Below are 24209 nucleotides of genomic sequence, written 5' to 3'. Positions count from 1 at the left end.
TGGGCTCTTGCTTGGGATGCTATCACAAAAGAATGTGATGTTGAGATGTAGACTGTCTAGTAATCAGATAAAATGAATTAAATTTATCTTTGAGAAAGAAATAATAATTTTACAACAGAGCCAAACCAAGGCAATATATATACACAGCCCAGGTGTGAATGCAAATAGTGGAATACAAGCTATGTGGCTCGATTCCAGTAGATGCAGAGAATATTTTGTCATTCTTAACGCGTCCTACGAAATTATAACGAGACAGCACTAGTCCGTGAATTTGTGAATTATATATATATACATGTATATATATTTATATGTGATATTATATTCGTAAATAATATAGCTTATTTCAGGCTACCTGGATTTATATTCCTATATTATGTAAAGGCCTGTGTTAAGTATGCAGGATTATCTGATGTATACAATAATGGTGTAATTTGTGTTCAGTTTATTCGGTAGTGTTTGTACTGTTATGTACCATTTTTAATTTGTATTACATTTTAAAAGCAAAAACTGACCCCTGATGCCAGAGGGCCGATTAGAAGGGCCCTTCGATCAAGGTCCAGGAAGCTTTTGGGGAAAAAACCCAAAGCAGCGGCTCGGGTGTTCTGGAAGACTATTTTGATTTATTTGAGTTTGATTAGGGAACAGTGGAATTATTAGTTTCACTGTACCCTGGTTTGGTGGTTTTAAATTATAATGTAGTCTAATGCCGGGCACTCAGACTGCGTCGTACGACCGCCGCACGACGAATCCAAAACTGCGTTCCTTGTGAGTGTTGCGCGCGCGTCGTTGCGTTCGCGTCGGCCGACGACCGTCGTGCGCAGTGAGTGCCGGCCCGGCTTAACATTTCATATTGATCCACTGTTTTTTTTTTCAGATACGAAACGCTATTCCCAGGTCATGGATCCACATGCTTTAATTTGTTGTATATCATTATTTAAGTTATTCTGATTATAAAATTATTCTGCTGATGACGAGGGTTTATGTGAAGCAATTTATAGTTGACGTGTTCTCGTCTGTTCATTAACCTACATGCATCTCTCTTCAAAATATATTACCTCTCATCTAATGCACTTGATGAATATAGTCGATTGGATGATTATTTTAAGCACGCTACACATCCACGTTTCCTCTGACTGATGTTCTGTCTTGAAAGTTGGTCAAATTCGATGACAATTCTGTGTTAAAGCGGCTTTTACCGGATCTGGCGAATGTCCATAAATTGTAATGGGTTTAAAATGTGCACTGATAACAAGATATTAATTCATGTTGCGTCGTGATGACACGAGTCATGAAAGAATACGATCCAAAGTCTCTGATGGCGCCCTTTTGTATAAGGCTTCAGTTGATAATCTACCACCAACTCACAGTAGAGTGCAGTTCCGCCTCCGAATTCAGTTTGGAACATTCATGTGTGTGTACTTACTTTGCTCGAGTGAGGTCGGCCAAGTCCACTAAATCACAGATCATGAGCAGAAGACAGATACCCTCAATCGTAGATTCAAAAGGAAACCCTTTTTGAGATTTGGATTTTTTGCACCTTGCAAGAGGATTTAGGTCTACTGCTTAAAATCGAGAACCTCCACATTGCAAATTATGAACAACAGTGCGTTCGGGAGACGACGTAAACCGTCTACCCATGCTGAAGTCAAGATAGCTGTTACAGGATTAAGAGGAGTCGGGAAAAGTGGTGAGAATATAATTGCCTCAGAAATAATAAATTAATTTTAACTAGGCCTATCAACCGTGTATTTATTTACAATATTATGTCCTCTTATGTCTGTAGCACGTATTATCCTACCAGTGATATTAGGCATAGACACATGCCAACTTTTTTTTAGCATTTCTTGTGTCAGAACCTAACCAGCTATTTTATTGACGTCCCGCTTTCTAGTAGGCCTAGGGCCTATCCTTTTTTTTTTTTGTGGAAATCCCTAACAGGTTGACCATAGCATGGTAGGATTTAAAATATATACAAAGTATTAAAAAACTAAGTTAAGGAGAGTATAATTTATATAAACTTGTTTAGGCGTATATTTCAAATTAGCGCACGTTACCAAATTGTAACCGGTTATTTTTGTGGTTTTTTTTTTTTTTTTTTGTGTATTTTACCAGATTTTACAAAATAAACGAAATGAAATTCCAAATATATAAACTCAACTTAGCTTGAATTTCGCCGAATACCATGTTTTTTTTATTTGGGCTTTGGACAGCGATTTTTTTTTTTCCAAAAGTCATTTCCTCATTGGGAATTGCAATTCCGAACCAATGCTTTCAATTTTAGACTCCACAAATATTTAACGAATGCATTTTCGTCGTGGATTGTTCCGAAATCGGAACACAGACACAATCCAATGTGATTTCGTATTAAAGACCTGCAAATCAATAAAAAAAAATCTATCTGACTGTCAATGGAGCTTTATATAATTTTAATTTATACTATATTATATATATTGTTTTTAACCTTGCTTCACTTTTTTTGGTTATCCCGTCGGGCAGTGGCGTATTAGAGGTGTTTTCCCAAACCCCCAAATACTCGCGCCCCAAGTCGGATCCCCCACCCTCCAAAAAAAAAAAAAAAAATCACGGTCAAGTAGTTAAAAATCACCCCAAATCACCTTATTTTGCGAGCTAGATCCCCTTCACCTAATCATCGAGCCCCCTCCCCCATTTCAGGATTGTTAACGATTGCTTCTTTTCTGTATATTTGTATGTATTTTCTCGTGTCCTTGAATTTTTTCTGAAAACAAAAACTAATGAAGTGAAATAAATTATTCCAATGAGCTTTTCGGTGATAATTGACTTTTAAGCTTTACCAGATTTTATGACAGACGGTCGTTTTTAAGGTTAATCAGATATGGGAGGACGAACTCAGCATTTTCCCCATGTAATTGAATATCGCGTACACCAATTGTGGATGTACAAGAGAAGTACAGTAGACGATATCTCAAAACAGTTAAATAACACAATGTACCGTACCATTTCGTGACTACAGTATTCGAAATTGGAAAATTCATAACTTTTTTCTGTGTCACGAATTGTTATAGGTGTTACATATGCTTATTCTGGAATCGCTGAATCACTGGAATGGTATGCCAACCGGAATTCTTTAAAAACATAAATAAATTAGATTGCAAAGCCGTCTCGCCACGGATATTTAGAAATCTGTCTCTCCAATTTCTTGAGTCTAGAAACAGTAAAACTTCGTACGCCTACTCTAATTCAAATAGGCCTATTACATTAATCAAGAATAAAGGATTTAACTGAGAAGAGAATATTGAACTGAACTCGGGCAGACCTGCATTCAACGCACACTATGTCCGAGTAATTGAAAATTTAAAAAAAAAAAATAATGAAGGGAATATTTTTAAAAGGCACTGGGCGATTATTATTACTAGCAATAGACAAAAGTAACATTTACAAATCCCATAAGAGCGCAGTCTGCATTGCTGCTCTGTGGAGTGAAGTAATGTTGATATTTCTCTCGAGACAGCTGGGTTTAACGTGAAAATAGGTTTACCGGGTTTGACTACAAACGAAATGCAGCTCATTATTCGTCCTCATATCCAATTATTGTTACTATATTTAGAGTGGGCCTAGCGGGAGTACGGTAAGGTTTATAATGCAATCTGATGTAATTCAACTGGTACTTTTTTTCCGACTCTCGCGATGCGCATGATCGGTACACGAATATCGACGCGCTTGTGTCGTTCGTAGCTTACGCATTATGAGCGGTGTAAGACTGGTACACAGTAGCGAAAGAACACTCACTTTGACTAAAACATTGATGTATTGTCCCTCAGTATGCTCAGTAGCGGCGCCAGCGTGGGTCAGAGAATTGAGAAATTCGCCTACTCCGCCCGTTGGACAAGCATTCCCCCTCCCCTTGTTGTCCGACGTTACGAATTCTCCACCCCACCCGTCGGACAAGCATGACCCCCTTGTTGACCAACGCCACGACAAGATCGTCAGACTAAAACAATATTAATTTGCCGATACAAACAATTTTAATTACCAATCTCTGATGAGGTCTAAATGGGCCCACATTCTATGCGCGGTTGCACGAAACGTCAAGAAATCCGAAGTTGCTTTTGTGACCATCCTATGAAATACAGTTCACAACCTTCTATCAAGTACAGTAGTAAGCTACTATTTAAACTGTTGAGGTATTTCCTCCCGCCCCTCCCGCAGACAAACATGGATTATTTCCGTCGGATGCCACTTGACATTGTCGGAATAAAAGAATATAAACTTGATCCAACTAAATGTATTATGATTGCAGTTTACTACTGTGGTCTAAAAAGCACAATTTTACCATCCTTAATTTCCCCCCTTGTGACCCAACCACGGGTTTTACCCGCATTAGACCCTTAGCGTAGGCATCAGGTACCCACTTATGTTTGAACCCCTGTCGATCGTATATTGGACCCCTGTTGACAATTTTATAGAACCGTTACTGGAACTTTAGTGACAAATTATTACAAATATGGTAACCAATAAGCTCTCGACAACACTACACAATGATGCTATATTTTCATTCAACATACTATCAAAATCCGCGTGAAATAATTTATAATCTGACGGAACTCAGCGGTGTTTTGACAGCTATGACAGACATTGGTCGACACAAATATGCTAACAGCGTGTTCTTACCTTAGCTGAACACGGTAAAGTGTTTCCTTCGTTTTTGGGAAGTATGAAATTCTAGCTTCGCAAATTGATATAACTTGACATTATCAGAAGAAAATATATTTCGAGTGATGGGCAATAGGCCTAGTTGTAATGTACAAAGTTACATTAGGCCTACATAATTATTTTTGAAAAGGAAAGGTTAGTAATGGTAAGATAGAGGATGACGTAAGCATATTAATGGAGCCGATGAACTGTGCCTGATATTTATTATTTTTGCATTATACCCAAGCATACCGGTTAATGTATTTTTCATGACTAAAAGGACTGCCCTATCCTACCCATTATGATCTGATTCAACATCAATTTATCTCAATCAAAAATATTTATTTATTTATTTATTCTATGTATTTATTTATGTCATTATTTATCTATTTCATTATCCATTCACACACTATTTCGTTAATTCATTTTCGTCCATATTCACCCATTTAGGGCCATTCATTTATACATTCAGTGTATAATAGTGAAGGAATATCCTTTACAGGATAATGACTTGAACACAGGGTGGATCACGTGGCTGGTCACATGATCCCATTAACAATAACCTGAGTGGATCACGTGGCTGGGTCACATGATCACATTAACAATAACCTGGCTACACCTTATTTTGTCACCCATTTATTTTATAATCCCCCCCCCCCTTTTTTTTTATTGAACCAGATAGGTTTATTAAAGGAACCAGAGGATAACATTATGCCTGATCTCATGGTAACTAAAGCTCAATTCCACTGTCACATTAATTTTTATTGGCAAAAACATGTGACATGCAGCGGTGGGCAGGGTGGGCATTTTCCCCGTCGGACAGTCCTCGACCCCTCTGTCGTCCAACGAACGACTAGGTCGTCGGACCGAAAATTTAAAAAATAATAATTTGCTTATCCAAATAACATTAATTTGATTGCCAATCCCTAATATTGTTGACTAAAATCACATTTTGAACCATAAAAACTCTCCCAAAGAACCCTATCAAATGGATTTTTTATTCTAGGCTGTCGACCGAGGCTTCGTCAGCCCTTTAGTTTGGACCCCTGCGTCGGACACATCGGACCCCTCGTCACCGCTGGTGACATGCCTAAATATGGACATGATGACATCACATCATAACCATATATAGGCACATCATAAACCATATAACAGGTTTTTTCTTTCAATTTGACATTTTGCATGTGTTGTGATTATTCATGACATACCGTAGTTAAAAATATCTAGCCCAGTTTCTACCATGTTGTTATTATACGATCTGGTGCAATATCGCATTTTAAATCTCATTGACTTCACCAGTCCACAACCTAATAAAATACCTGGATAAATTCAATTTGTAGTCTTCTATTCTTGATTCCATGATTGCCAATTTTATTGGAGTTGAGAGTACCTAAAGCGTACGTGAGAAATTAGCTTTAACGGTTAAGATTCATATGCGAGGTTATTGGGCTCAATATAAATTGATTGAAAGGAATGTTGGTATCTGTGCGGGACAACCCTGTCGTTACTGAGAAAAAGTGTTCCCTTTACATGTATAGCCCTATAACATGTTATTTGTTACCTGTGTCGTCCTGAAACCCGTGAAATATATGTTATCGCATGTAACAGAGGAAATAGGAGACAAGAATCAAACAAATTATTGACAATAAATGGCACAATTTATTATTTTTCTTCTACCAAACAGGATAGAAACATTATCTAGATACTCTTTAAGAGAGAGTTTTAACTCTCTCTCTCTTTTTAACAATTAAAATTGTTTATTTTAGTTGGAAAAAATAAATATTGGTGTGATTTGACCCTAAGACACTGGATTGGAGAGAAAGCATCTTAGCCACTAAGCTCATTTTCTAAGGATCCGCGTCTCTAGTAAAAGGAGAGCCTGCGTATTTGGGTGGCAGAGCAAATTGTACGCCTGATTCAACTGTCATCTAGGCCTACTTTCCATAAAAGCATTCACATTCGTACAATTACAGACAAGTGGCGTCACAATATACCTTCCCGGAGTGTCAATCCGTACCAATCAGAAAGAGTTATTTGATGACCATAAATACGCACATGTCCCACGAACACGAAACGCTGTTTAAGCTTTTTTCGCCTCATCAACAGCCTCTAAGGGGCGTGGCTTTAGTGGAAGGGACATTACGAAAGTGGAACAGTCGCGGCTTGCTGCGTCTACGCTGCATGAAGCAAGCTTTACATACACTACACCCACACATACCGTACATATACACACATACATATACACGCATTAATCATTGTCACATAATAATAAATGTAGCAGTCTTTTGTATAGCGCATCTTATATACTGCCAGCAATGCTTCTATGCGCTTCACATCATTACCCCGGGTCATTTGATCAAACACCTACGAGACACATACTCAGCTCCCTGGGGGAATAAGTCTGTAATGTGGAGCTAATAATCAGCGCATTATATTATTTTATGACACTTATGCTTCTCAAACCAGGGAACAGTTTTTTTTTTTAATCGTCACCTAGCTTAATCAACAATTTGGTATTTATCTGCACAAATATGCGTGAATGAAATTGTTAATTGCCCTTAAATTTCCTAAAATAATTCAAATAATAAAATTAGATATTCTATTACGTCAATACTACCGTAGGGCTATGCATTAAAAATACCGGTAGTAACATTCATTGAAACACTTTTGAAACAATGACACTCTCAAACAGTAGCATGGATCTAGAAAATAATGTAATTCAAAGAGAGAAATAAAAAAACTGATGATGCTTAACTCACGAAATATGTTACGATGTAGGGCTGCCAGACATGTCTTTTTTTGGTTTGATAATTGACGAGGTTCTTGACCGAGTTATGGCGATGATTTTCTTGATTAATATCTCTGACATTTTGAATCGGGCATTAAGGCATTTTGCCACATAGGCCTAATGTGCGTTTAATCATCACATTCGCGTCATGATATCGTCACCGTAATTTTCGCCGTCGTCAATATGTTTGTAGTTGTTTTCAACCGTCGCCGCCGTTGTCATGGACCTCAATCGACATCCTTATTATCGCATCGCCCTGTTAATTGCTTCATTGTGGTTTCCAAAGTGGTGGTTAAATCTAAAAATGTTCTGCTTCATGGTAAAATATCAGAGAGCCTTTCCTAAATTTTAATACAACAATTATTAATCAGTCATATGGTGCATTCAATGGTCTTTATATACAGCAAAAATAAAATAAATATAAGCCAATGCAGTAGACAAACAAAAAGAAAATATAAGCACATAAATTAGTACCATCAGGTTTAAGGCCAGTGAGTCGTTCGCATTAAAAAAAAACTCGTGCCCATAGTCGCCCCAGTAGAAGATAAAAATCGATTACATAAAAATCACCTTATTTGTGAGCTAGCGCCCCCTCACTTAGTCTTCGAGCCCCCTTCACCATCGCCCCGCCTCATAATTGACACTTTTTAAGACTCCTAGATACCACGCCAATGGCCGTTTATCCTCACCTCCCTCCTTCCTCCCAAATAATCAACAGGATCACAATGTAGAACCGATCCATTACGACATTCGGTACGACCCATTGCGAAATGTACAGTACGGTATTAGGAGAGATCTAAGATGAGCCGAAATGCGTTTTAAAAAGATGATGATGATTATTTACGTACAGACAAGTAATCCAACATTACTCACTAAATGCAAAAGAGCGAATTTCACTCGAAAAAGTGTGCCTACAAAGATCACTATAATTTTACCATTCCTTAAAAGAGTGAATATTATTCTTAAAATTTGATGAAAAGTTAGTAAAATTAACTCGAAGTAGAGTGAAATTTCACTCATTGGTCTCCTCTACTCTATTGGAGTGATCGATGTAGGCACTATTCCAGTCTTTTTTCACTCTTTGGCAATTAATCCTAGAGAGTAATTCGAACCAAATTATCATTAATCCTTTGCGTCATTATCTCGCCTAATTGATGGGCTTACTAGGCTTGGTTTAATTTGTAGGCCGTTAAGCCTGGTTTCCATAGAATCGCTACACAGTCGCTACAGTGTTTTCCCTGCAATACTTGTACTGAGTCTACCGCCTAGTAGCTGTCCCTGACGCAAACTAAACGAATCGGCGATTTTTATGGAAACCAGGCTTAAGCTTGGTTTCCATACAATCGCTACACGCTAACGCCGACAGCTTCTGTTGATGCTGATTGGTCGGTTGAATCCCGGAGCCTTCCCGATTGCGTCGGGGACTGCATACGCAGTACAACTATTGTATTGAAAGCACTGTTTATTCGGTCTACATAGTTTATTCGGTCTACAGTTTATTTACGTGAGTGTATGGGCAATTAAAATCTATTCCTGGCGGGGTCTACTATAGAGGGCGTGTGAATCTAGTTCAGTTCAATTAGCAGCGTGTGGTTAATTTGTAGCGGTTATTGACCGATCTTCAAGAGGATTAGGACCTACTCTTCAAGACGCAATGTCCAGTGACAATTGGGCATCGTTTCTTACCGGATAAAAATTAGATGTAGCTGGAGTTTAATCACATCTTGGAGATAAAATATCTACTTGTTTTATAACTTTAGATGCTATAAGGCATTTGGAATTTCATTAAACAGCTCCAAATTAATGATACTGATATAATGAGTTTGCGTATGATAGACCTAAAACGATGATAATCTACAGTAGAATGTGTTTTCAAACTAGATGAGATATTGACTCTGGTAAAAAATTATAATTTAGAGGCATTTTCGTTGCTTTTTAAAATGTAAACACTCTGACGTCATCTGTGTGATTGGCTGTGATGTAATGTAAAGCCTGAATACTAGAAATATTAACATTAATGAGAGGGATAATGATAATAATGAAGGATGAAATAGGCAGATGTAATGGCATGGTACGATATAGCTAACAATACTGTACATTGGTATTAATAGGCATAATATTAATATGGTATATTATAAATCGATTATATTTTGACTTGGCATACTGATGGAATTATAAATTTAGTAATACAATTATTACGAACATACCTTCATCAAAATGAAATTAGAAGATGTTTCTGTAATTAGAAATATTTAGGCCTATATGCATCTCTAAACGGCATGATCTATACAGTCACATTGACAAGACACCAATTATTTTGAAGCAATACTGTAGGCCCTGAATCCATGGTGAGATTAGAGTATAACAAATGCACTTTGAAACAAAAGGGCCTTCATTTCCGAAAAAAATTAAGACTTTGTATTACTGTACTTTGTAACAGATATGATGATGGTGTAATTTATCTGATCGTTATATGTATCACCTGCAAGGTATCAGACGGACGATACCAGGTATACAGGTATAGTTTTTCTTCTGTCTGGCTTAAAAACAACAAACATGTTTGACCACTGTCAATCATTTCAGATTCCTAAATGTCATTTCTAAACTACGACCAATCATACCCTACATTTCGGCTTAAGTAAAACATGGCAAAGTTGATTGACCACCTGTCATCGCCCTCACATTCTTACAATATCTGACAATATTTCTCTATCTCTCTTCCTTAATTCCACATAAAATAGAGGTTACGTGGTGAGAAGGCGTAAATTCACGGGACGCATGCCGAACAAAACAAGGTCTCGTAATCGATAGCTCCGATGAGGGCTGTATAGTAAGATAGACATTTTTGAATACTGTAATTAGAATGTTCATTTGTACAAAATGTCTTAAAATTGAAAAAAAAAAATAAAAATTGAATACCAAGACGCGACTCGAACTCACGACCTTTGGTTCCTTAAAAACATATCGTTATAACTGATCGCGCTATCCATGCGACGTGTCATATTTTGTGGTAATGGCGATAATGTAGTCCTTGTTGAAACCCCCTTTTCTGTAGGTGTATGGGGCGCCCTGGTGTCCAACTTAAAAGAAAGGGCATGAATGTTTGTTGGCCTCTACTTTATGTGTACAAAAGTTCCTGCACGTCCGTTCAAATCGGCGCTGGACGCTTTTGAAGTTCTGGTAACAACAATAAGAAGTGAGGTCCGAGTGTTTCTAAAACTTCTTATCGGAGCTAATAAAATGACAATAATTAGCCCTAACGGCCGCCCATACAAAGAAGATAACTAAGCAATCAGCACAAAAGCCCAAAAAAAAAAATCTATTAAGCAATCAGCACAAAAAAAAAAGATCTATGAAAATAGAAGATCTATTAATCAATCACGGCCGCGCCCATACAAAAAAGATCAATCAAGCCAGATATTCTTCCTCATCGGAGCTATAAAGTGCTATGATGATATGGAATGAAGGCATGGCAAATAAACAGACAACAGCCAACTATATAGCATATAAAATTAGTAGTAGCTCCTACCACTGCACAACAGGGGCAGATTTGTTTCCAGGGTAGTGCGAGGGAGAGCTGGGGGTAAGCGAGGGTGTCTTTCAACACCGCTCAAACATCCCCATCCCAACACCCGCAAGCTGGATCCGCTACTAGCGCATACTTATCTAATAAAGAATGTCGTAAAACAATACGTGTTCTGTGTTATTAAAATAAATGGCTGACTGGCTTACGGCCTAGGACTGGCTTACGGCCTAGGCCTAGCTATCAAGCAAACCAACTGGAGGTCCTATCTTAATTACGGTACAAGAATATGACATTGAGTACTTGGACGTCATCGACGTCGCATAGCTTTGTGCTAACTAATACCTCGTTCTGTAAAGAGATAAACTGTGAGGGAGTGTATCGGAGACAAACCCATGCGTTTCGAAGATAGCTATCTATATAAGGTATTAGAAATGATGTTCTTAATACCATTTCTATGGGGCACCAACTAGGTCACTTATAATGTAAAAGCTGCGTAATACTACTACTACTAGTAGTGTCGACGTTATTCTGAGAAACAGGAAGAGCATAAAAACATATTTAATTACAGTATTAAACAAAGGTTAAATGTTAGTTTTGATAATCAACTGTCTGTCTCTTATACACATCTAGATGTGTATAAGAGACAGCCCAACAAACTATCCCGGACTCTACAAACACACAAGGATAAACCACCAGCACAGAGTCAGCCAGGAGTTTATCGGATCCCGCGCGAATGTGGGTGTCTATAAAACGAAGACCGAAGACCCAAAAACGAAGACCTCTGTACCATCGTGGCACTCCAGAAGGACCAGAGAAACCATAGAAATTCGCAAACACAATATTTACATCAAGATATCGGATTTGTCATTAGCGATATTTGGCTGTCCATGTTTAATCGGACCTAACTAAGCCCCCTTTTTTCCCGCCTCACTGGAACTATGCCTTTGGTTTTTGGTCGTTCCCATCACCCCTTTCCCGCCCTACTAGAACTATGCCTTTGTTTTTGGTCGTTCTCATCCCCCTTTCCCGTTCCTGAAACTATGCCTTTGTTTTGGTCGTTCCCACCCTTTTCCCACCACTGGAACCATGCCTTTGTTTGGGCGTTCCCACCCTTTGTCTCAGTGAACAATTGCTTTTGTTTTAGCCTTTCACTAGCAGTCTTCTCATTGGTCAGTTTATCCATCCAATCACCAACCAACCTTTTTACACAAACATATACGGTAATTATTTCTCTGTTTGGAATTTCTGCAGATATTATTCTCCTGAAGACGATAGAAGCATCTCAATCGAAACGTCGAGGCTTTCTCAACTACAACAGTTCTTTTCACCTACGTGGTGTACCGCAAGGTTCAACATATATGTTATTACTTTGCCATGCAAATCTTCAAACAATACTTAGGCCTACTATAGGTTGTTGGCGCGAATAATGATCTCTATCAAATCACTAATTTCTTCCTCGGTCTAACAGGCCAGAGGGCCAGATCCAGTTGAAGTTGACATGGAGGATATTTAAATGAAAGACGACATACAACAGCCAAAACCGCAACGATTGGGAAAATAGCGTTCTATATTCGCGCAAACAAGCTAATTACTTTGACCCCAGAGGGATGCTTGTATCTGATTGGCTTTCACACAAAAGAGTTCACAGCTCACTGACGACCCACTTGCAAGCGGCTGTTCACATGGATCGAGGGCGACCTGTATCGAGAGCGGCTTGTCGTTCACATGAAGGTCCGGCTCGCGAGTCGATCGTCCGCTCGAGTTGACACCATCATTATGTTTAGGCCCGCTATACGAAGCTCGGTCTGGCTTTAATATTGGGCTACGCCCTCTAGCAACTACGGTACGGTGTTACTTATGTTACGTTATCGGCTATTATCAGATTTTATTTGATCATAAAGATTGTAAGACCTGTTATCTTCACCCTTGCTGAATTTCTAGTCTGATCTTTCAATCTTTGGGTTACGAGTTATAAATTAATAATGTTAAAGCAAGGAACAGTTAAATTACAAGAAAATACCGGCTTTAGAAAAAGATCACAAATCCGTGAGGGTCTGTATATAACCACAAGATAAAATTAAGAGATGCCTTTAACTTTTATAATGAAATCAATTTTTTATGCTCTACAGGGAATGTTGTACATAGCCATTGACATTTATATATATCCATATTTTTATTTCTTTGTTTACAGCAATTACTGTTCGTTTTCTAACTAAGAGGTTTATAGGAGAATATGGACATGATCAGGGTAAGTCCATATTAATACAAAAAGCAACTGATCCTAAGAATGATTGACCTATTAAACGATAATAATACGATTATATGGTTGGTTTACTGTGTTTTTCAGAGACAAAATATCATCACCAAACTAAAATCGACGGTGATATAGTTTCTATGGAGATACTTGACATAAATAACCAGGTAAATGTAAATATCGTTATCATCTTTAACATCTTCATCATTATCTTAATGATCATCATCGTCATCGTCACCATCATTATCCATAAACATCATTATCAACAACAGCAACATCATTATCATTATTAAACTCTTTTACTTTCTATTCTTCACAACAACACAACCACCAGGAAGGTCAAAAAAGGGGTAAAGGAGAAAGAAAAAGAAAAAAATGATGGCCCAAAACGCCTGAAAGGTTGTTTTCGGGCGTCTGGCTGCAACACAACAATTCGCAGGAACATGCCGCCGGACGCCCTAGGGTAGTATTATCTCGATCGGCCCCACTTTCCGCCCCCCTCCCTTTTTTTTTGGACATCTCTGGATCCGCCCCTAGCCACATTTGAAATTGCGATAACATAATGCTTAAAACACTATCATTCAAAGATCTTTCAATCACTGTCATTGTTTGCGTATCATTACAATGTTGTACTGTATTTCAGTTGACACATGGACTATGGACATTGTCAAAAATTCCAATTAAAATTCATTCTTCGTTTCACCGTAGGACATATTCACAGATACACAGCTAATTGAGTGGGCAGATGGCATCATGCTTGTCTACTCAGTAACTGATAGACAGAGCTTCGAAGCGTTGTGGAAAGCCCAGAATAAGATATCGGAGGCTAGAAAAGCGTTTCCTGTGCCGTTTACATTGGTAGCAAACAAACAAGATTTGCTTCATGCTCAAGTTGTTGAAACTGCCGAAGGTGAGTTGTACCAAAGGCATAGTGTATGTATAAAATGGTAGTCCCTTGTGTTGACGTCATTATTTTGTCTTGTAAAAACGAACCTTTTCCTTCCTCCTGTGACTGGCTTGATGCAGCGCATGTTGCTGGGTTGGAATGAATTGACATTGATGTAAAGACGTGCGAGTAAGTAAGTGGTCTCCGAAAGAGGTGAAAAAGGCTACGGATGTTATTTGCGTGGGAGAATAATTCATGTTTAAGACATTGAAGTTGAAACTCAATTACCGTTGAAGTGTGCTATAGCAGACATCCGTTCTAGTCGTGTATTTACGGGGTATTTCTTCACTCAGTGTACTCAGTTCAATGATAGTTTAATGTAATTATCTTTCAAATGCGTATACCAGAGTAATTTGGAAATTGTTGGAATTCATGCCTTGAGATAAGAGACAATTACCATAGCGCCCTCAGTGCAGGCAGCCATCGAATGTACGTTGATGATTTACTGCTTCTCAATTTCGTTTCCTTTAAAACTTGACATTGCGATATGTTACAGAAGACAACAGCTAGTGCGGAAATTACTATGCAAGAATTATTCTCCATCCCGTATACGTTTATAATTACGCACTTTTCACTGATAAATTAACTGATAGAGTGATTGATTAACTGAATATAACTGATTGAATTATTGATTGATTGCTTCGTGATCGGTATATTATGTGTGAAAATAATTATGACCTCCACTTGACTCTTGATCTCATATAGAAATTTCAATTTCAAGAAGATAATTATATTATTATAACTGTGTTTATTATTATTATTTTATTATTATTATTATTATTACCATTATTTTTATAATATTGCTAACGAATGTCTAAAACTAGAGTAAGACAGTGTTCGCCAAGGTTGCAGTACATTATCGGATTAATTGATTGATTGATTAATTGTTAGATTGATTTATTAGTTGGCGAATGTTTGAAAATAATTAAATAATAATGATGACCTGCACTTGACTTTTGACTTCGTAAAAACGCACAGGCGAATGTTCGTTTAACTTTGATTGATTAATTATTATTGTCACTGTGATCCATGTTGATTGTCTACCTGACTAAACCGGAGACTACTGAAGCTAATTCTGCTGTCCTTAATGACTAACCTGTCGGATATTGCGGTATTTGATTGTTACTTACCTCATATGTATGTTTTCGTCAACTCTCGTACGCGTATAATGCCGTCGTATCGTGTACGCTTCAATAATAACGATTGTAAACATAACATTAATTCTATTCCTTCCAGGAAACAGATAATCATTCAGTTGGGTCATTACGCTACAAATGTTGATGTTTTCACAGAAAATGGTTATTACAATTGTTGGAAATTATCAAGAAATACAATCAATCGACTTAGCAAAATTGCAGTCATACGAAAACAGTAAACGGATCGGACCACATATAGGGGAAATATGATTTGTGTGGGTGTGTGTGTGTGTGTGTTTTCTTCCTAACCGGTCTGCTGATGTGGTTATTATTCTTTTACCTTCTTTTTATTTCTATTACTCATGTAGGCCTATTATTTTCATATAAATCTGGTAGTAACATCTAGGTCCTTTTAAGGTTGTTGAGAGAGCCTTAGGCCTGTTGTAGGTTTACAACTAGTAACAATAGGCACACGGCAGTAAGAAAAATTATACAATAAACTGATTCGATATACTTTTTCTTTTTTTTTCCCGCACACAGGTCGAGAGTTAGCTAGTGAATTAGGTTGTTCTTTCAAGGTGTTGTCAGCGGCGGAACATTATAAACAAATTGAGGATACATTCTACGACCTGTACAGGGACATGAAAATGCTTAAACATGGTGCCAAGCCTTCAATTATGGGACGAATGTTTGGTCGTGGTAGGAAGCCAATGACATTATAAAGAAACTACACCCTAAAATGTAGTTTTTCGCATACGAAACAGGCAAACAAGGCACAAACCACATCAACCGTTTGACACATGTAAAGTCGTAGTGGTTTTAAAGACTGAGTCATGTGACAGTGTTTTTAATGTCAAAATCGTGATAAAATGCTTCTGATTGTCGTCTAAAACGTTGCTTGGCAACCGGCAAATATTGCATTTTCCTTGATGCAGTAAAATTGCTTTTCATGTTTAATTGATGATTCACATCTACAAGCAAATCTTAGCAAGACAGTTTTATGTTTGCATATTAACGCAATTCACCATTAATGAAGTCACCGCATCAAGCGCAACGTTGAAATTGATTGGCAGATTATACATCATGGGGGCGGGCCCTCATCATACATAGACTGACATCAAATAACAAAAATCGATATTCTATATCCTGCCTGCCTGCCTGATGTCTGGCAAACACGCATTGCGGGGAAAATAACATATTTGGTAGATAGGACTATGACAATAACTAAAGAAAAAATAGTTAATAGGCCTACAGTATTTTCGTATGAATTACGTCCTGTACAATGTAAACAACGGTCAAAACGGATGACACGTAATATGTCAAAAAAAAAGAAAGAAAAACAAAGAACAATATTATAATACCATAGGTTAATTTACATTGTATACGGTACCAATTTAAATTATGATTAACCTGTAAAATGTTGGAGGGGTGTATCTTGTTATTGAACGATTTCTGCGCCATTGTTAAAGTATAGAAAACTAAACAACAGGACCCTCTCCATAGTATTCTAGCTGGACCATTATTATTTGTCTATATTTTTAAATTTTATATACAAAATCCAATCTTGTAGCGCATTATTATGTATTGTATCAGTGACTATATTTGCATACTCTGTTCAATATGGGTCACCGTAATTTTTGTTTCATTTGACAAAATGGTACGTATATTGTAACCCTTGACCTCCTTCTACAAGTTGCCATGATCGTTAAGTTTTTTTATTGCACAACTGCGCTTGTCTGTAATAAAACCGAGAGATAATTCTCCATGGTATTAGCAACTGACACTGTTAATGTTTTAATATCGTATTCATCAATCAATTTAAGTTTTGTAACTGTAATATCAACCGTAATTTTTTAAAGATGCGATTACAGTATTTAATTAATACTTAATATTGTTTTAAAAAACAATACAAAGTGAGAAATGAGGTTATTGGACACAAAAGAAAAACTTGGGCAAGGCACTTTATCTACGTTTGCCTCTCTCTACCTAGGAGCTGTCTCTTATACACATCTAGATGTGTATAAGAGACAGATTAATACCCCATTAAATGCAGTTGCAGACATAAACGGCAACAAACAAATCAATATCAATGATGTACTTGGCTGCTAGAAAGCCCACTTTAAACTCATAACTCAGCAATTCCATATGAAAAAGACGCATTAATGATGATCCCTGAGCCCAGTGGCGTAACAGGCGGGGTGTGGGGGTGGGGAAAGGGCCTCTTGACGGATTTTAACGGCTGACCAAGCCGTCGTACCGGGCTGGGTAAGAAGAGGAAAGAAAGAGAGAGGGAGGGAAAGAGAAAGAAGGGGAAAGGGAAAGGAAAAAGAAAAAGAGAAGAGAAGAGAAAAATATAATGACAAGAATAAAAAGGAAGATATATGAATAACATCAATGCAAAATCTATTTTTTTTCCAAAATTAATAAAGAGAAACCTATAGATTCAATAAATATTTCATTATTTTACACACCGAGGACTTTGCTGAGCCGGCAATAATGTCAGAACGAGCAGTAGGCCTACTATATAATTTTCGTATTACTTGGTTGTTACTTGAATACGAATATATATCCAATACCAATGAGAACACAGTTTCAGGTCTACTGAATGAGAAAGAAAAAAAACCAAAAAACATTCGCATATCGTCGCTGCTCTGTCAAAACCTTTGTATATCTCCTTAGTCCAAAAAGAAACATTTTCTTTCAGGACTTCCGTCTATTTATGTTTCCATATCTAAAACGTTATTATTAAAAGTGGGGTTCTAAGCAGTAGAGTAACTAGCTTTTTCTCAGAGGGGGAAGGGGAGGGGGAAGGGGAAATCACAAACTATAATCGTGAAAAATGCGCACCAAGCGCGCAAACATTTTAGGGTTTTATGCCATTTTCGTCTGACGGATCAAAAATCCAGTCAGAACTACCTAAAATGTGAAATTTGTAGTGAATTGGGCTAATCCAACAAGAAATGAGCGCGAAGCGCGCAAAATTTGACATTTTTAGTCACTTTCAGGGCTGAAAAGGGCATCTTCTTTCCCTTTCCCCTTTCTCAATTTTCCCAGAGGGGGAAACAGGGGGAATATTTTCCAAAGAGGGTGGGAGGTTTTCTTCCTGCTCCCGCTGGTTACGCCACTGGTTCTAAGTTAATTGAACATATAATAGTCCCAACTCAAAGAGAAAAAAAAATTAAGATAAAAGATGATTTTACCATAAAATAAGGGCCTCACTGGTCCATTCTAAAATTTCAAAAAAAAAAAAAAATATTCATTTTCTTCCAATCTCAACATGTACAACAATACTGAGTGTGAGATCACCATTGTTGGAAACTTGACGGGATTGGTTCGAAGTTAAGATGGGTGTACAAGATTGTCTTCTGTCGCTCACAATGTTTAATGTCTTTTTTGAAGGCTTGGAATTATTCTTCCTTAAAACATGATATGTCAACTACAATCAGGTATGCAGATGACTACCCAAATTGCAGCAATCTTCAAAAAGCTTTAAATTAGCACTCGTAAATTACAACTAGCTTTTGCAATATGATTGTAATATTTGTGAATGCTGAAAAGGGCCAAATTATCACACAGGCCCAAAATGCTTCCTCATTAGCAATTAACAACAAGGTGCTAAATGTAGTAAGTGAATTTGTTTTCTTAATAAGCATTGTCCAGACAACAACAAAGGATCTTACCATGAGATTGCCCTTGTATCGGCTGCATTTGGAAATATCAGAAGTTGGAAAACCGTTAACACTCTCTTTTATGCACTCATTATTCCAATAGCGTACATATTAAAGTAGGCAATAACTTTTTTTAAAAATTAGAAACATTACTTTTAAAATTGATTGGCAAAACAAAATCTGGGTGACTGGTTCTTCAAGAAAAGTGATTGGCGCATCGATTGTTGCTTGGACTTCCAACCTTGAGGTCAGGGGTTCGAAATTTGTGCAAGTTGCTTGTGTCCTTGGGCAAGGCACTTTATCTACGTTTGCCTCTCTCTACCTAGGAGTATAAATGGGTACCTGGTAGGATGTTGTGGCATTGAATGGTCATAGTTTCGTGCGCTGAAGAAGTAGCTAATGACTAGGGATACTCCCCAGGGAGCAGAGGAAGTTGCACTTTGTTTTTCATTTTTGTCAAAAAGTGTCTATAGTGGTGGATTATGGTTTAGGTTTTTTTAAATAAATTTTCAAAAATTTCTATGTATGTGGAAAATGTAGTTGATTACCAAAGGTTACAATTTTTATTTTGAAGACTGCATGGTCTAGGAAGTGTACATTTTTTATGGGGCAAGTTTCCAAGAGCGGGTTTTCTAGGGGTGAGTTGACTGCCAAAGAGTGTTGCCAAAGTGCGAACCAGCGTGTTATTTGATCACAAGTGCGAGACATCGCAAGTGTGAGCCAGCGAGCCATGACGTCACGACAATAGATACGAGACGTTACTCGAGTTGTGCGAGGTATCGGCTGAGATTTGTGGAGTACAATTCAAAAAAACAACTATAGGTCTAATAATGAATTATTGTGATGTTAAATAAACAATGTTAGGTATCAAGGAGCGACGTTGTTTTTCATTGGGACCTTCGTCCCTTCAAGGCTAGGCCTATACCATCCTAGCTAGTCTAGGCCTAGAGTAGGATAAGGCTAGCGCGACATGCGGATGTTGGTACGTGTTGGTTAGTCTACAAACGTCGCCTAAAGTAATTGATTTTACCCGGCAGAACGAAAGAAGGAAACTCCGCTTTTCAGTCGTCTTAGGCTCTTGTTTTTTGACAAACAACGACCTTTCAGAGGTCAAATTGCTGTCAAGAATATGAATTGGCTGCTTCGCAGCAAATATTAAAACGACAATAAACTGAACATTTTCCAAATCGTTGAGAGTAGAGTAGGATACCAAACGGTTTCGACACGGAAATAGTAGAGCCTAGGCTTAAAAATGTATTGTCCCATAAAATATACCCCCGAAAAAATCATAAAAAAGAAACATCTCTAGTATTTACTTTTAAGATGTATTGTCCCCTGAAAATGACAACAAATCATAACAAAAATAAATTAAATTAACTTATTTATTTTGCAGAAACATAGATATTATTAGCTTGAGCATAGAAATTACTTAATTTAAAGAATGTGTACCATGATTTTTAAAGTGGATTGATAAAAATAATAAAAACACTGCCAGTGACTGGAAGTGTTTCTATCAATTTTCGCTGTAAACTTATGGGTAAACATTTATTATTCTATTTTCTATGTTCAAGTCGATAATTTTTATGTTCCTTCAAAATGTGGAAGTTAATTTCAAAACTAAATATTTTTTTAAATATATATTTTTGTCATTTTCAGAGGACAATACATCTTAAAAGTAAACACTAGAAACCGGAGATAATTGTTTATAGTTACAAAACCACCGTAATTCTGATACAAAAACACTGCAATATCCTCTTCAATCGAAACCGAACATTAAATTTATCACATGACCATCACCAATTTGAGACACATAGGATCTGTTTACTGAATTTAATTCGTCGTATTGGTATTTTTGAAACACGCCCACTCACTTGCATTGAATCACGCAATTTATGATAATGTAGATTTGAACCTCAACGGTAGGTTTATGGTTATGAAACAGGGTTCTTTGTCCTCTTTACTGCAATTTTTGTAATCTGAGTGTATGTTATAGCAGTTGTCTAGTGTCTCTAGGATTTACCTTTAGCATATCATATTGCCATTTTAATCACCCTAAGACGGTACAAAAACAACCCAAGTCGTGGAAAAAGTTTAATGGCTTGGGCATTAGCATGGTCAGCATGCAGATTAAATGCTTTGATATGCAGTAAAAAGGTTGAAAACATTTGTTTTTCAAGATTATCCGTGCCTATAGAGATCGAAAACGTAGCCTATTTTATAGTCCTATGGTGCTGCTGTCGAATATTTTGATGATGGATCAGTACCTTTGTTTTTAATTGAGTCGCAGTGTTTTCTATATGTATATGTACTCTCGTATATAAACATATGTATTTTCTCTATAAAGCTTCTTAGTAATACCTTAGCGTTAAATTTGATACTTTGATGCGTACACTTAGTTTTCTGTTAATACCTCCCATGAGTAACCGGTAACAGGCTCCCAGCGTCAGCGTCAAATCATCTAAGAGCAAAGATAATAAATAGCAGAAGATAGAGCAGCTTCCCAATATAATGGAACACCCGGTCGAAATGCATTGTGGGTACACGAGAGCAATTTTACCCCGTCCGCGAGGCTTCGCTATATCAATAATAAAGGCGCCGCTCTGGTTCGTTTGTTTCCTGTAGTTTCTCCACTTAGTCAAATTTTACCTCTCTCGCGGGAGGGCGGATGTTCCATCAATTTTAATGCAAATACGCGGAACAGCTCATTTTTTCTGCTATTTAATTTTTTTGCTAAGAGCAAAAGAATAGCTAGAGGTCGACTGTCTTGATTTTGCATGTACGCAATGAAAAACCACTGGATAGTGGGCGCCCTATTAGAATTCATAATGAAAACACCTTAAATAAAAAAAAAAATGAGTAAATGAGTCAAAACGAGACCCCCTTTTCTTACAAAATAGACTATATAATTTGAATGGTTTAAATTGCCAATCTGGAGCGATCGGATTATAAAACTAGATGTTTTAAGCTTTATAATCATCTATATATTCATCATCTATATATTCTTACCATTAATGCAAAATTGAGTGACCATTTTTCTTTTAAAGTTGACAACATCTTGTGCTTTTGCATAATAAAAAGGTTAAAACTATAGTGTTTTTTGATATACTTCCTGCTTCTTTTTAACATACCGTAACTCTGCAACGACAGGTCGCTTAACTTCGGGGTGAACGGTCAAGCGTAGCTTATAAATTAAGTTCTGACATGTAAGTCTCATGCTGGTTGGTTAAATTAACCAGTGATCATTTTGTCTTTAAAATTTTGTATTCAGAATTTTGTATTTACCCTCTCTATGAATATCGTCACGCGCTTTAAGCCAATAGCAACTACGCATTTCGAGTTTTCTGCGGCTAGTGCGTTCATGCATAAGATGTAGGTCAAATTTATATGAACGTTCTTTTGAAAGCCGCCCTCAGTTCGTAGTAGTACTGTTCGAGATAGGATTCCGTTTCAAGGAAACCTCGACAGTCGGACCTCTTGCAATTCTACAGGCCTACTCTTCCGGGCACTGACTGCCTCGTACGATTGGTTAGCCAATGAATCCAACTCCGCTCCCTGTGAGCGCTAGACGACGCGACGCCGTCTGCTGATAGTCCGTTGCGCGCGTCGTGGCGTTCTTTCTACAATCGCCGATGTCCAGGCAATTTATAATAATTATAATTAAAATGTGAAACATGGTTACAATGGTCTGGTTGAACACTTTATTTTATTATAATTTTGTGTTGATTGTTTGTATGGAATTCCTCAATGATGCAGATGGTGGCTAATTACTGTGTAACAGCGGAAATTGTCAGAAACCGTCTAAAACATCTTTTTTCAACATTTTAATTCTGTTTCACTAACAGCGCATTGAGACTTTCCTTATGTGCTATAGCAAATTTATATGCTTGACATTACATTAAAAAAATCTGATTTTCTAATAATAGGGCATATGCTGTAAATACAACAGAGCAACTATGTTTATAAAAGATTTAAAATGCCATTGCTGAAAAATGATGTCCATAAGTACGGTAATAAAAGTAGGATCGAGAATAACCCATAACCTGCAGCGTCATTGTCCTGAATTGCGTATGTACGTGGTCCGTGACTACAGCAGCCGTAAAAAGGCGCTTATAGTAGCTACAAGTTCACATTAATCTACGACAGGGGCTGAAATGAACCATAGCATCGGGGTAACCCCCTACTCTTCCGAAAGATGCAATAGGTTGTTTAAGATGTATACACCGGACCTCCATTTTAAGTCCTTATCCGAGAAGAACCATGGGCCGAGCGGCTGGAACCAGCGCCGATGAGGCTGTTGTTATCGGTCCCCTTGCCTTATCACTCGGCCACTTGACTCGATATAATTGTTAAGGGAGTAATTATGATTAACAAATAGTGAAAATGGTAATTAATAATAATGATAATTTACGTATTTTATTAGATTATCGTAACAGCATCATGGGTACCTTATTAACTGATAAATATTGTGCATTGGTTAGAATAATGGTGATAATTAAGATATTTTAAGAAAATCAGTTGTAAGCAAGAAAATAAAGAGCAGTTTATAACCTATCAAATATATTTTTATGAACATGATAAATTGATTTTCATAGTGTATTGTTGGTTAGTTACCATAAACCGTATACAACTTTCAACTGAGCGACCTTTCACAAGACATCATAAAATTTAAGAATTTGTGCCGATATTAATATCAGCTGTGAATTATTACACATACGCCTGCATACTATTATTACTATTACAAATTCGTTCCTCATTTAAATAAGAACGATAAAGGGATAAAGCCAGGAGAAAGTCAAATGCTATAATTCATTATAAGCATTTGTAAACTTCAATGCCTCCCAAACGATATCGTTGCTTTCGAAGGTAAATGCTGCTCGATGGTTGTCAAAGGAAAATCGCTTAGCGGCTGCAGTGACTTCTTAAGTTAATCTATACATTGGCGGCGTACTTTAATTCAGGATTGTAATACGCAGAGCCACTCGGTGCAATGGTATGATCTTCGAATTGGCAAATCTTCTGTGAAAAGTAATCTGTTTGGGAGATGAAAGACTTAGCTATAAATATACAATCTACATTATAAAGCGTTAACAACCTCTCATTTCAGGATGCTAGTGACAGTATTTTACAAAAACCCCCTAAGCATTCTAGACAGCTATCAAATCAATGTATCGTAAAGAATTGAAGAATTTTCAACCAATGAAAAGAAACTTCAGTATATAT

General features: G+C 37.3%; 1 protein-coding gene across 1 annotated transcript; it reads left to right on the top strand.

The window, feature by feature from the left end:
- The first annotated feature begins 1108 nt into the window (after positions 1-1108).
- On the top strand, positions 1109-17102 carry LOC117105052 (ras-related and estrogen-regulated growth inhibitor-like). Its single transcript, XM_033246060.1, has 5 exons — positions 1109-1687; positions 13177-13233; positions 13333-13406; positions 13948-14149; positions 15862-17102. Exons 1-5 carry the CDS (start codon positions 1594-1596, stop codon positions 16041-16043), a joined length of 609 nt encoding a protein of 202 aa, XP_033101951.1. The 5' UTR covers positions 1109-1593; the 3' UTR covers positions 16044-17102.
- Positions 17103-24209: the final 7107 nt, after the last annotated feature.

Source organism: Anneissia japonica, unplaced genomic scaffold (genome assembly GCF_011630105.1).
Source record: "Anneissia japonica isolate Jap-2015-1 unplaced genomic scaffold, ASM1163010v1 scaffold287834_len5846547_cov211, whole genome shotgun sequence".
Taxonomy (NCBI): Eukaryota; Metazoa; Echinodermata; class Crinoidea; order Comatulida; family Comatulidae; genus Anneissia; species Anneissia japonica.
This window is presented reverse-complemented; position numbering and strand designations above follow the sequence as displayed.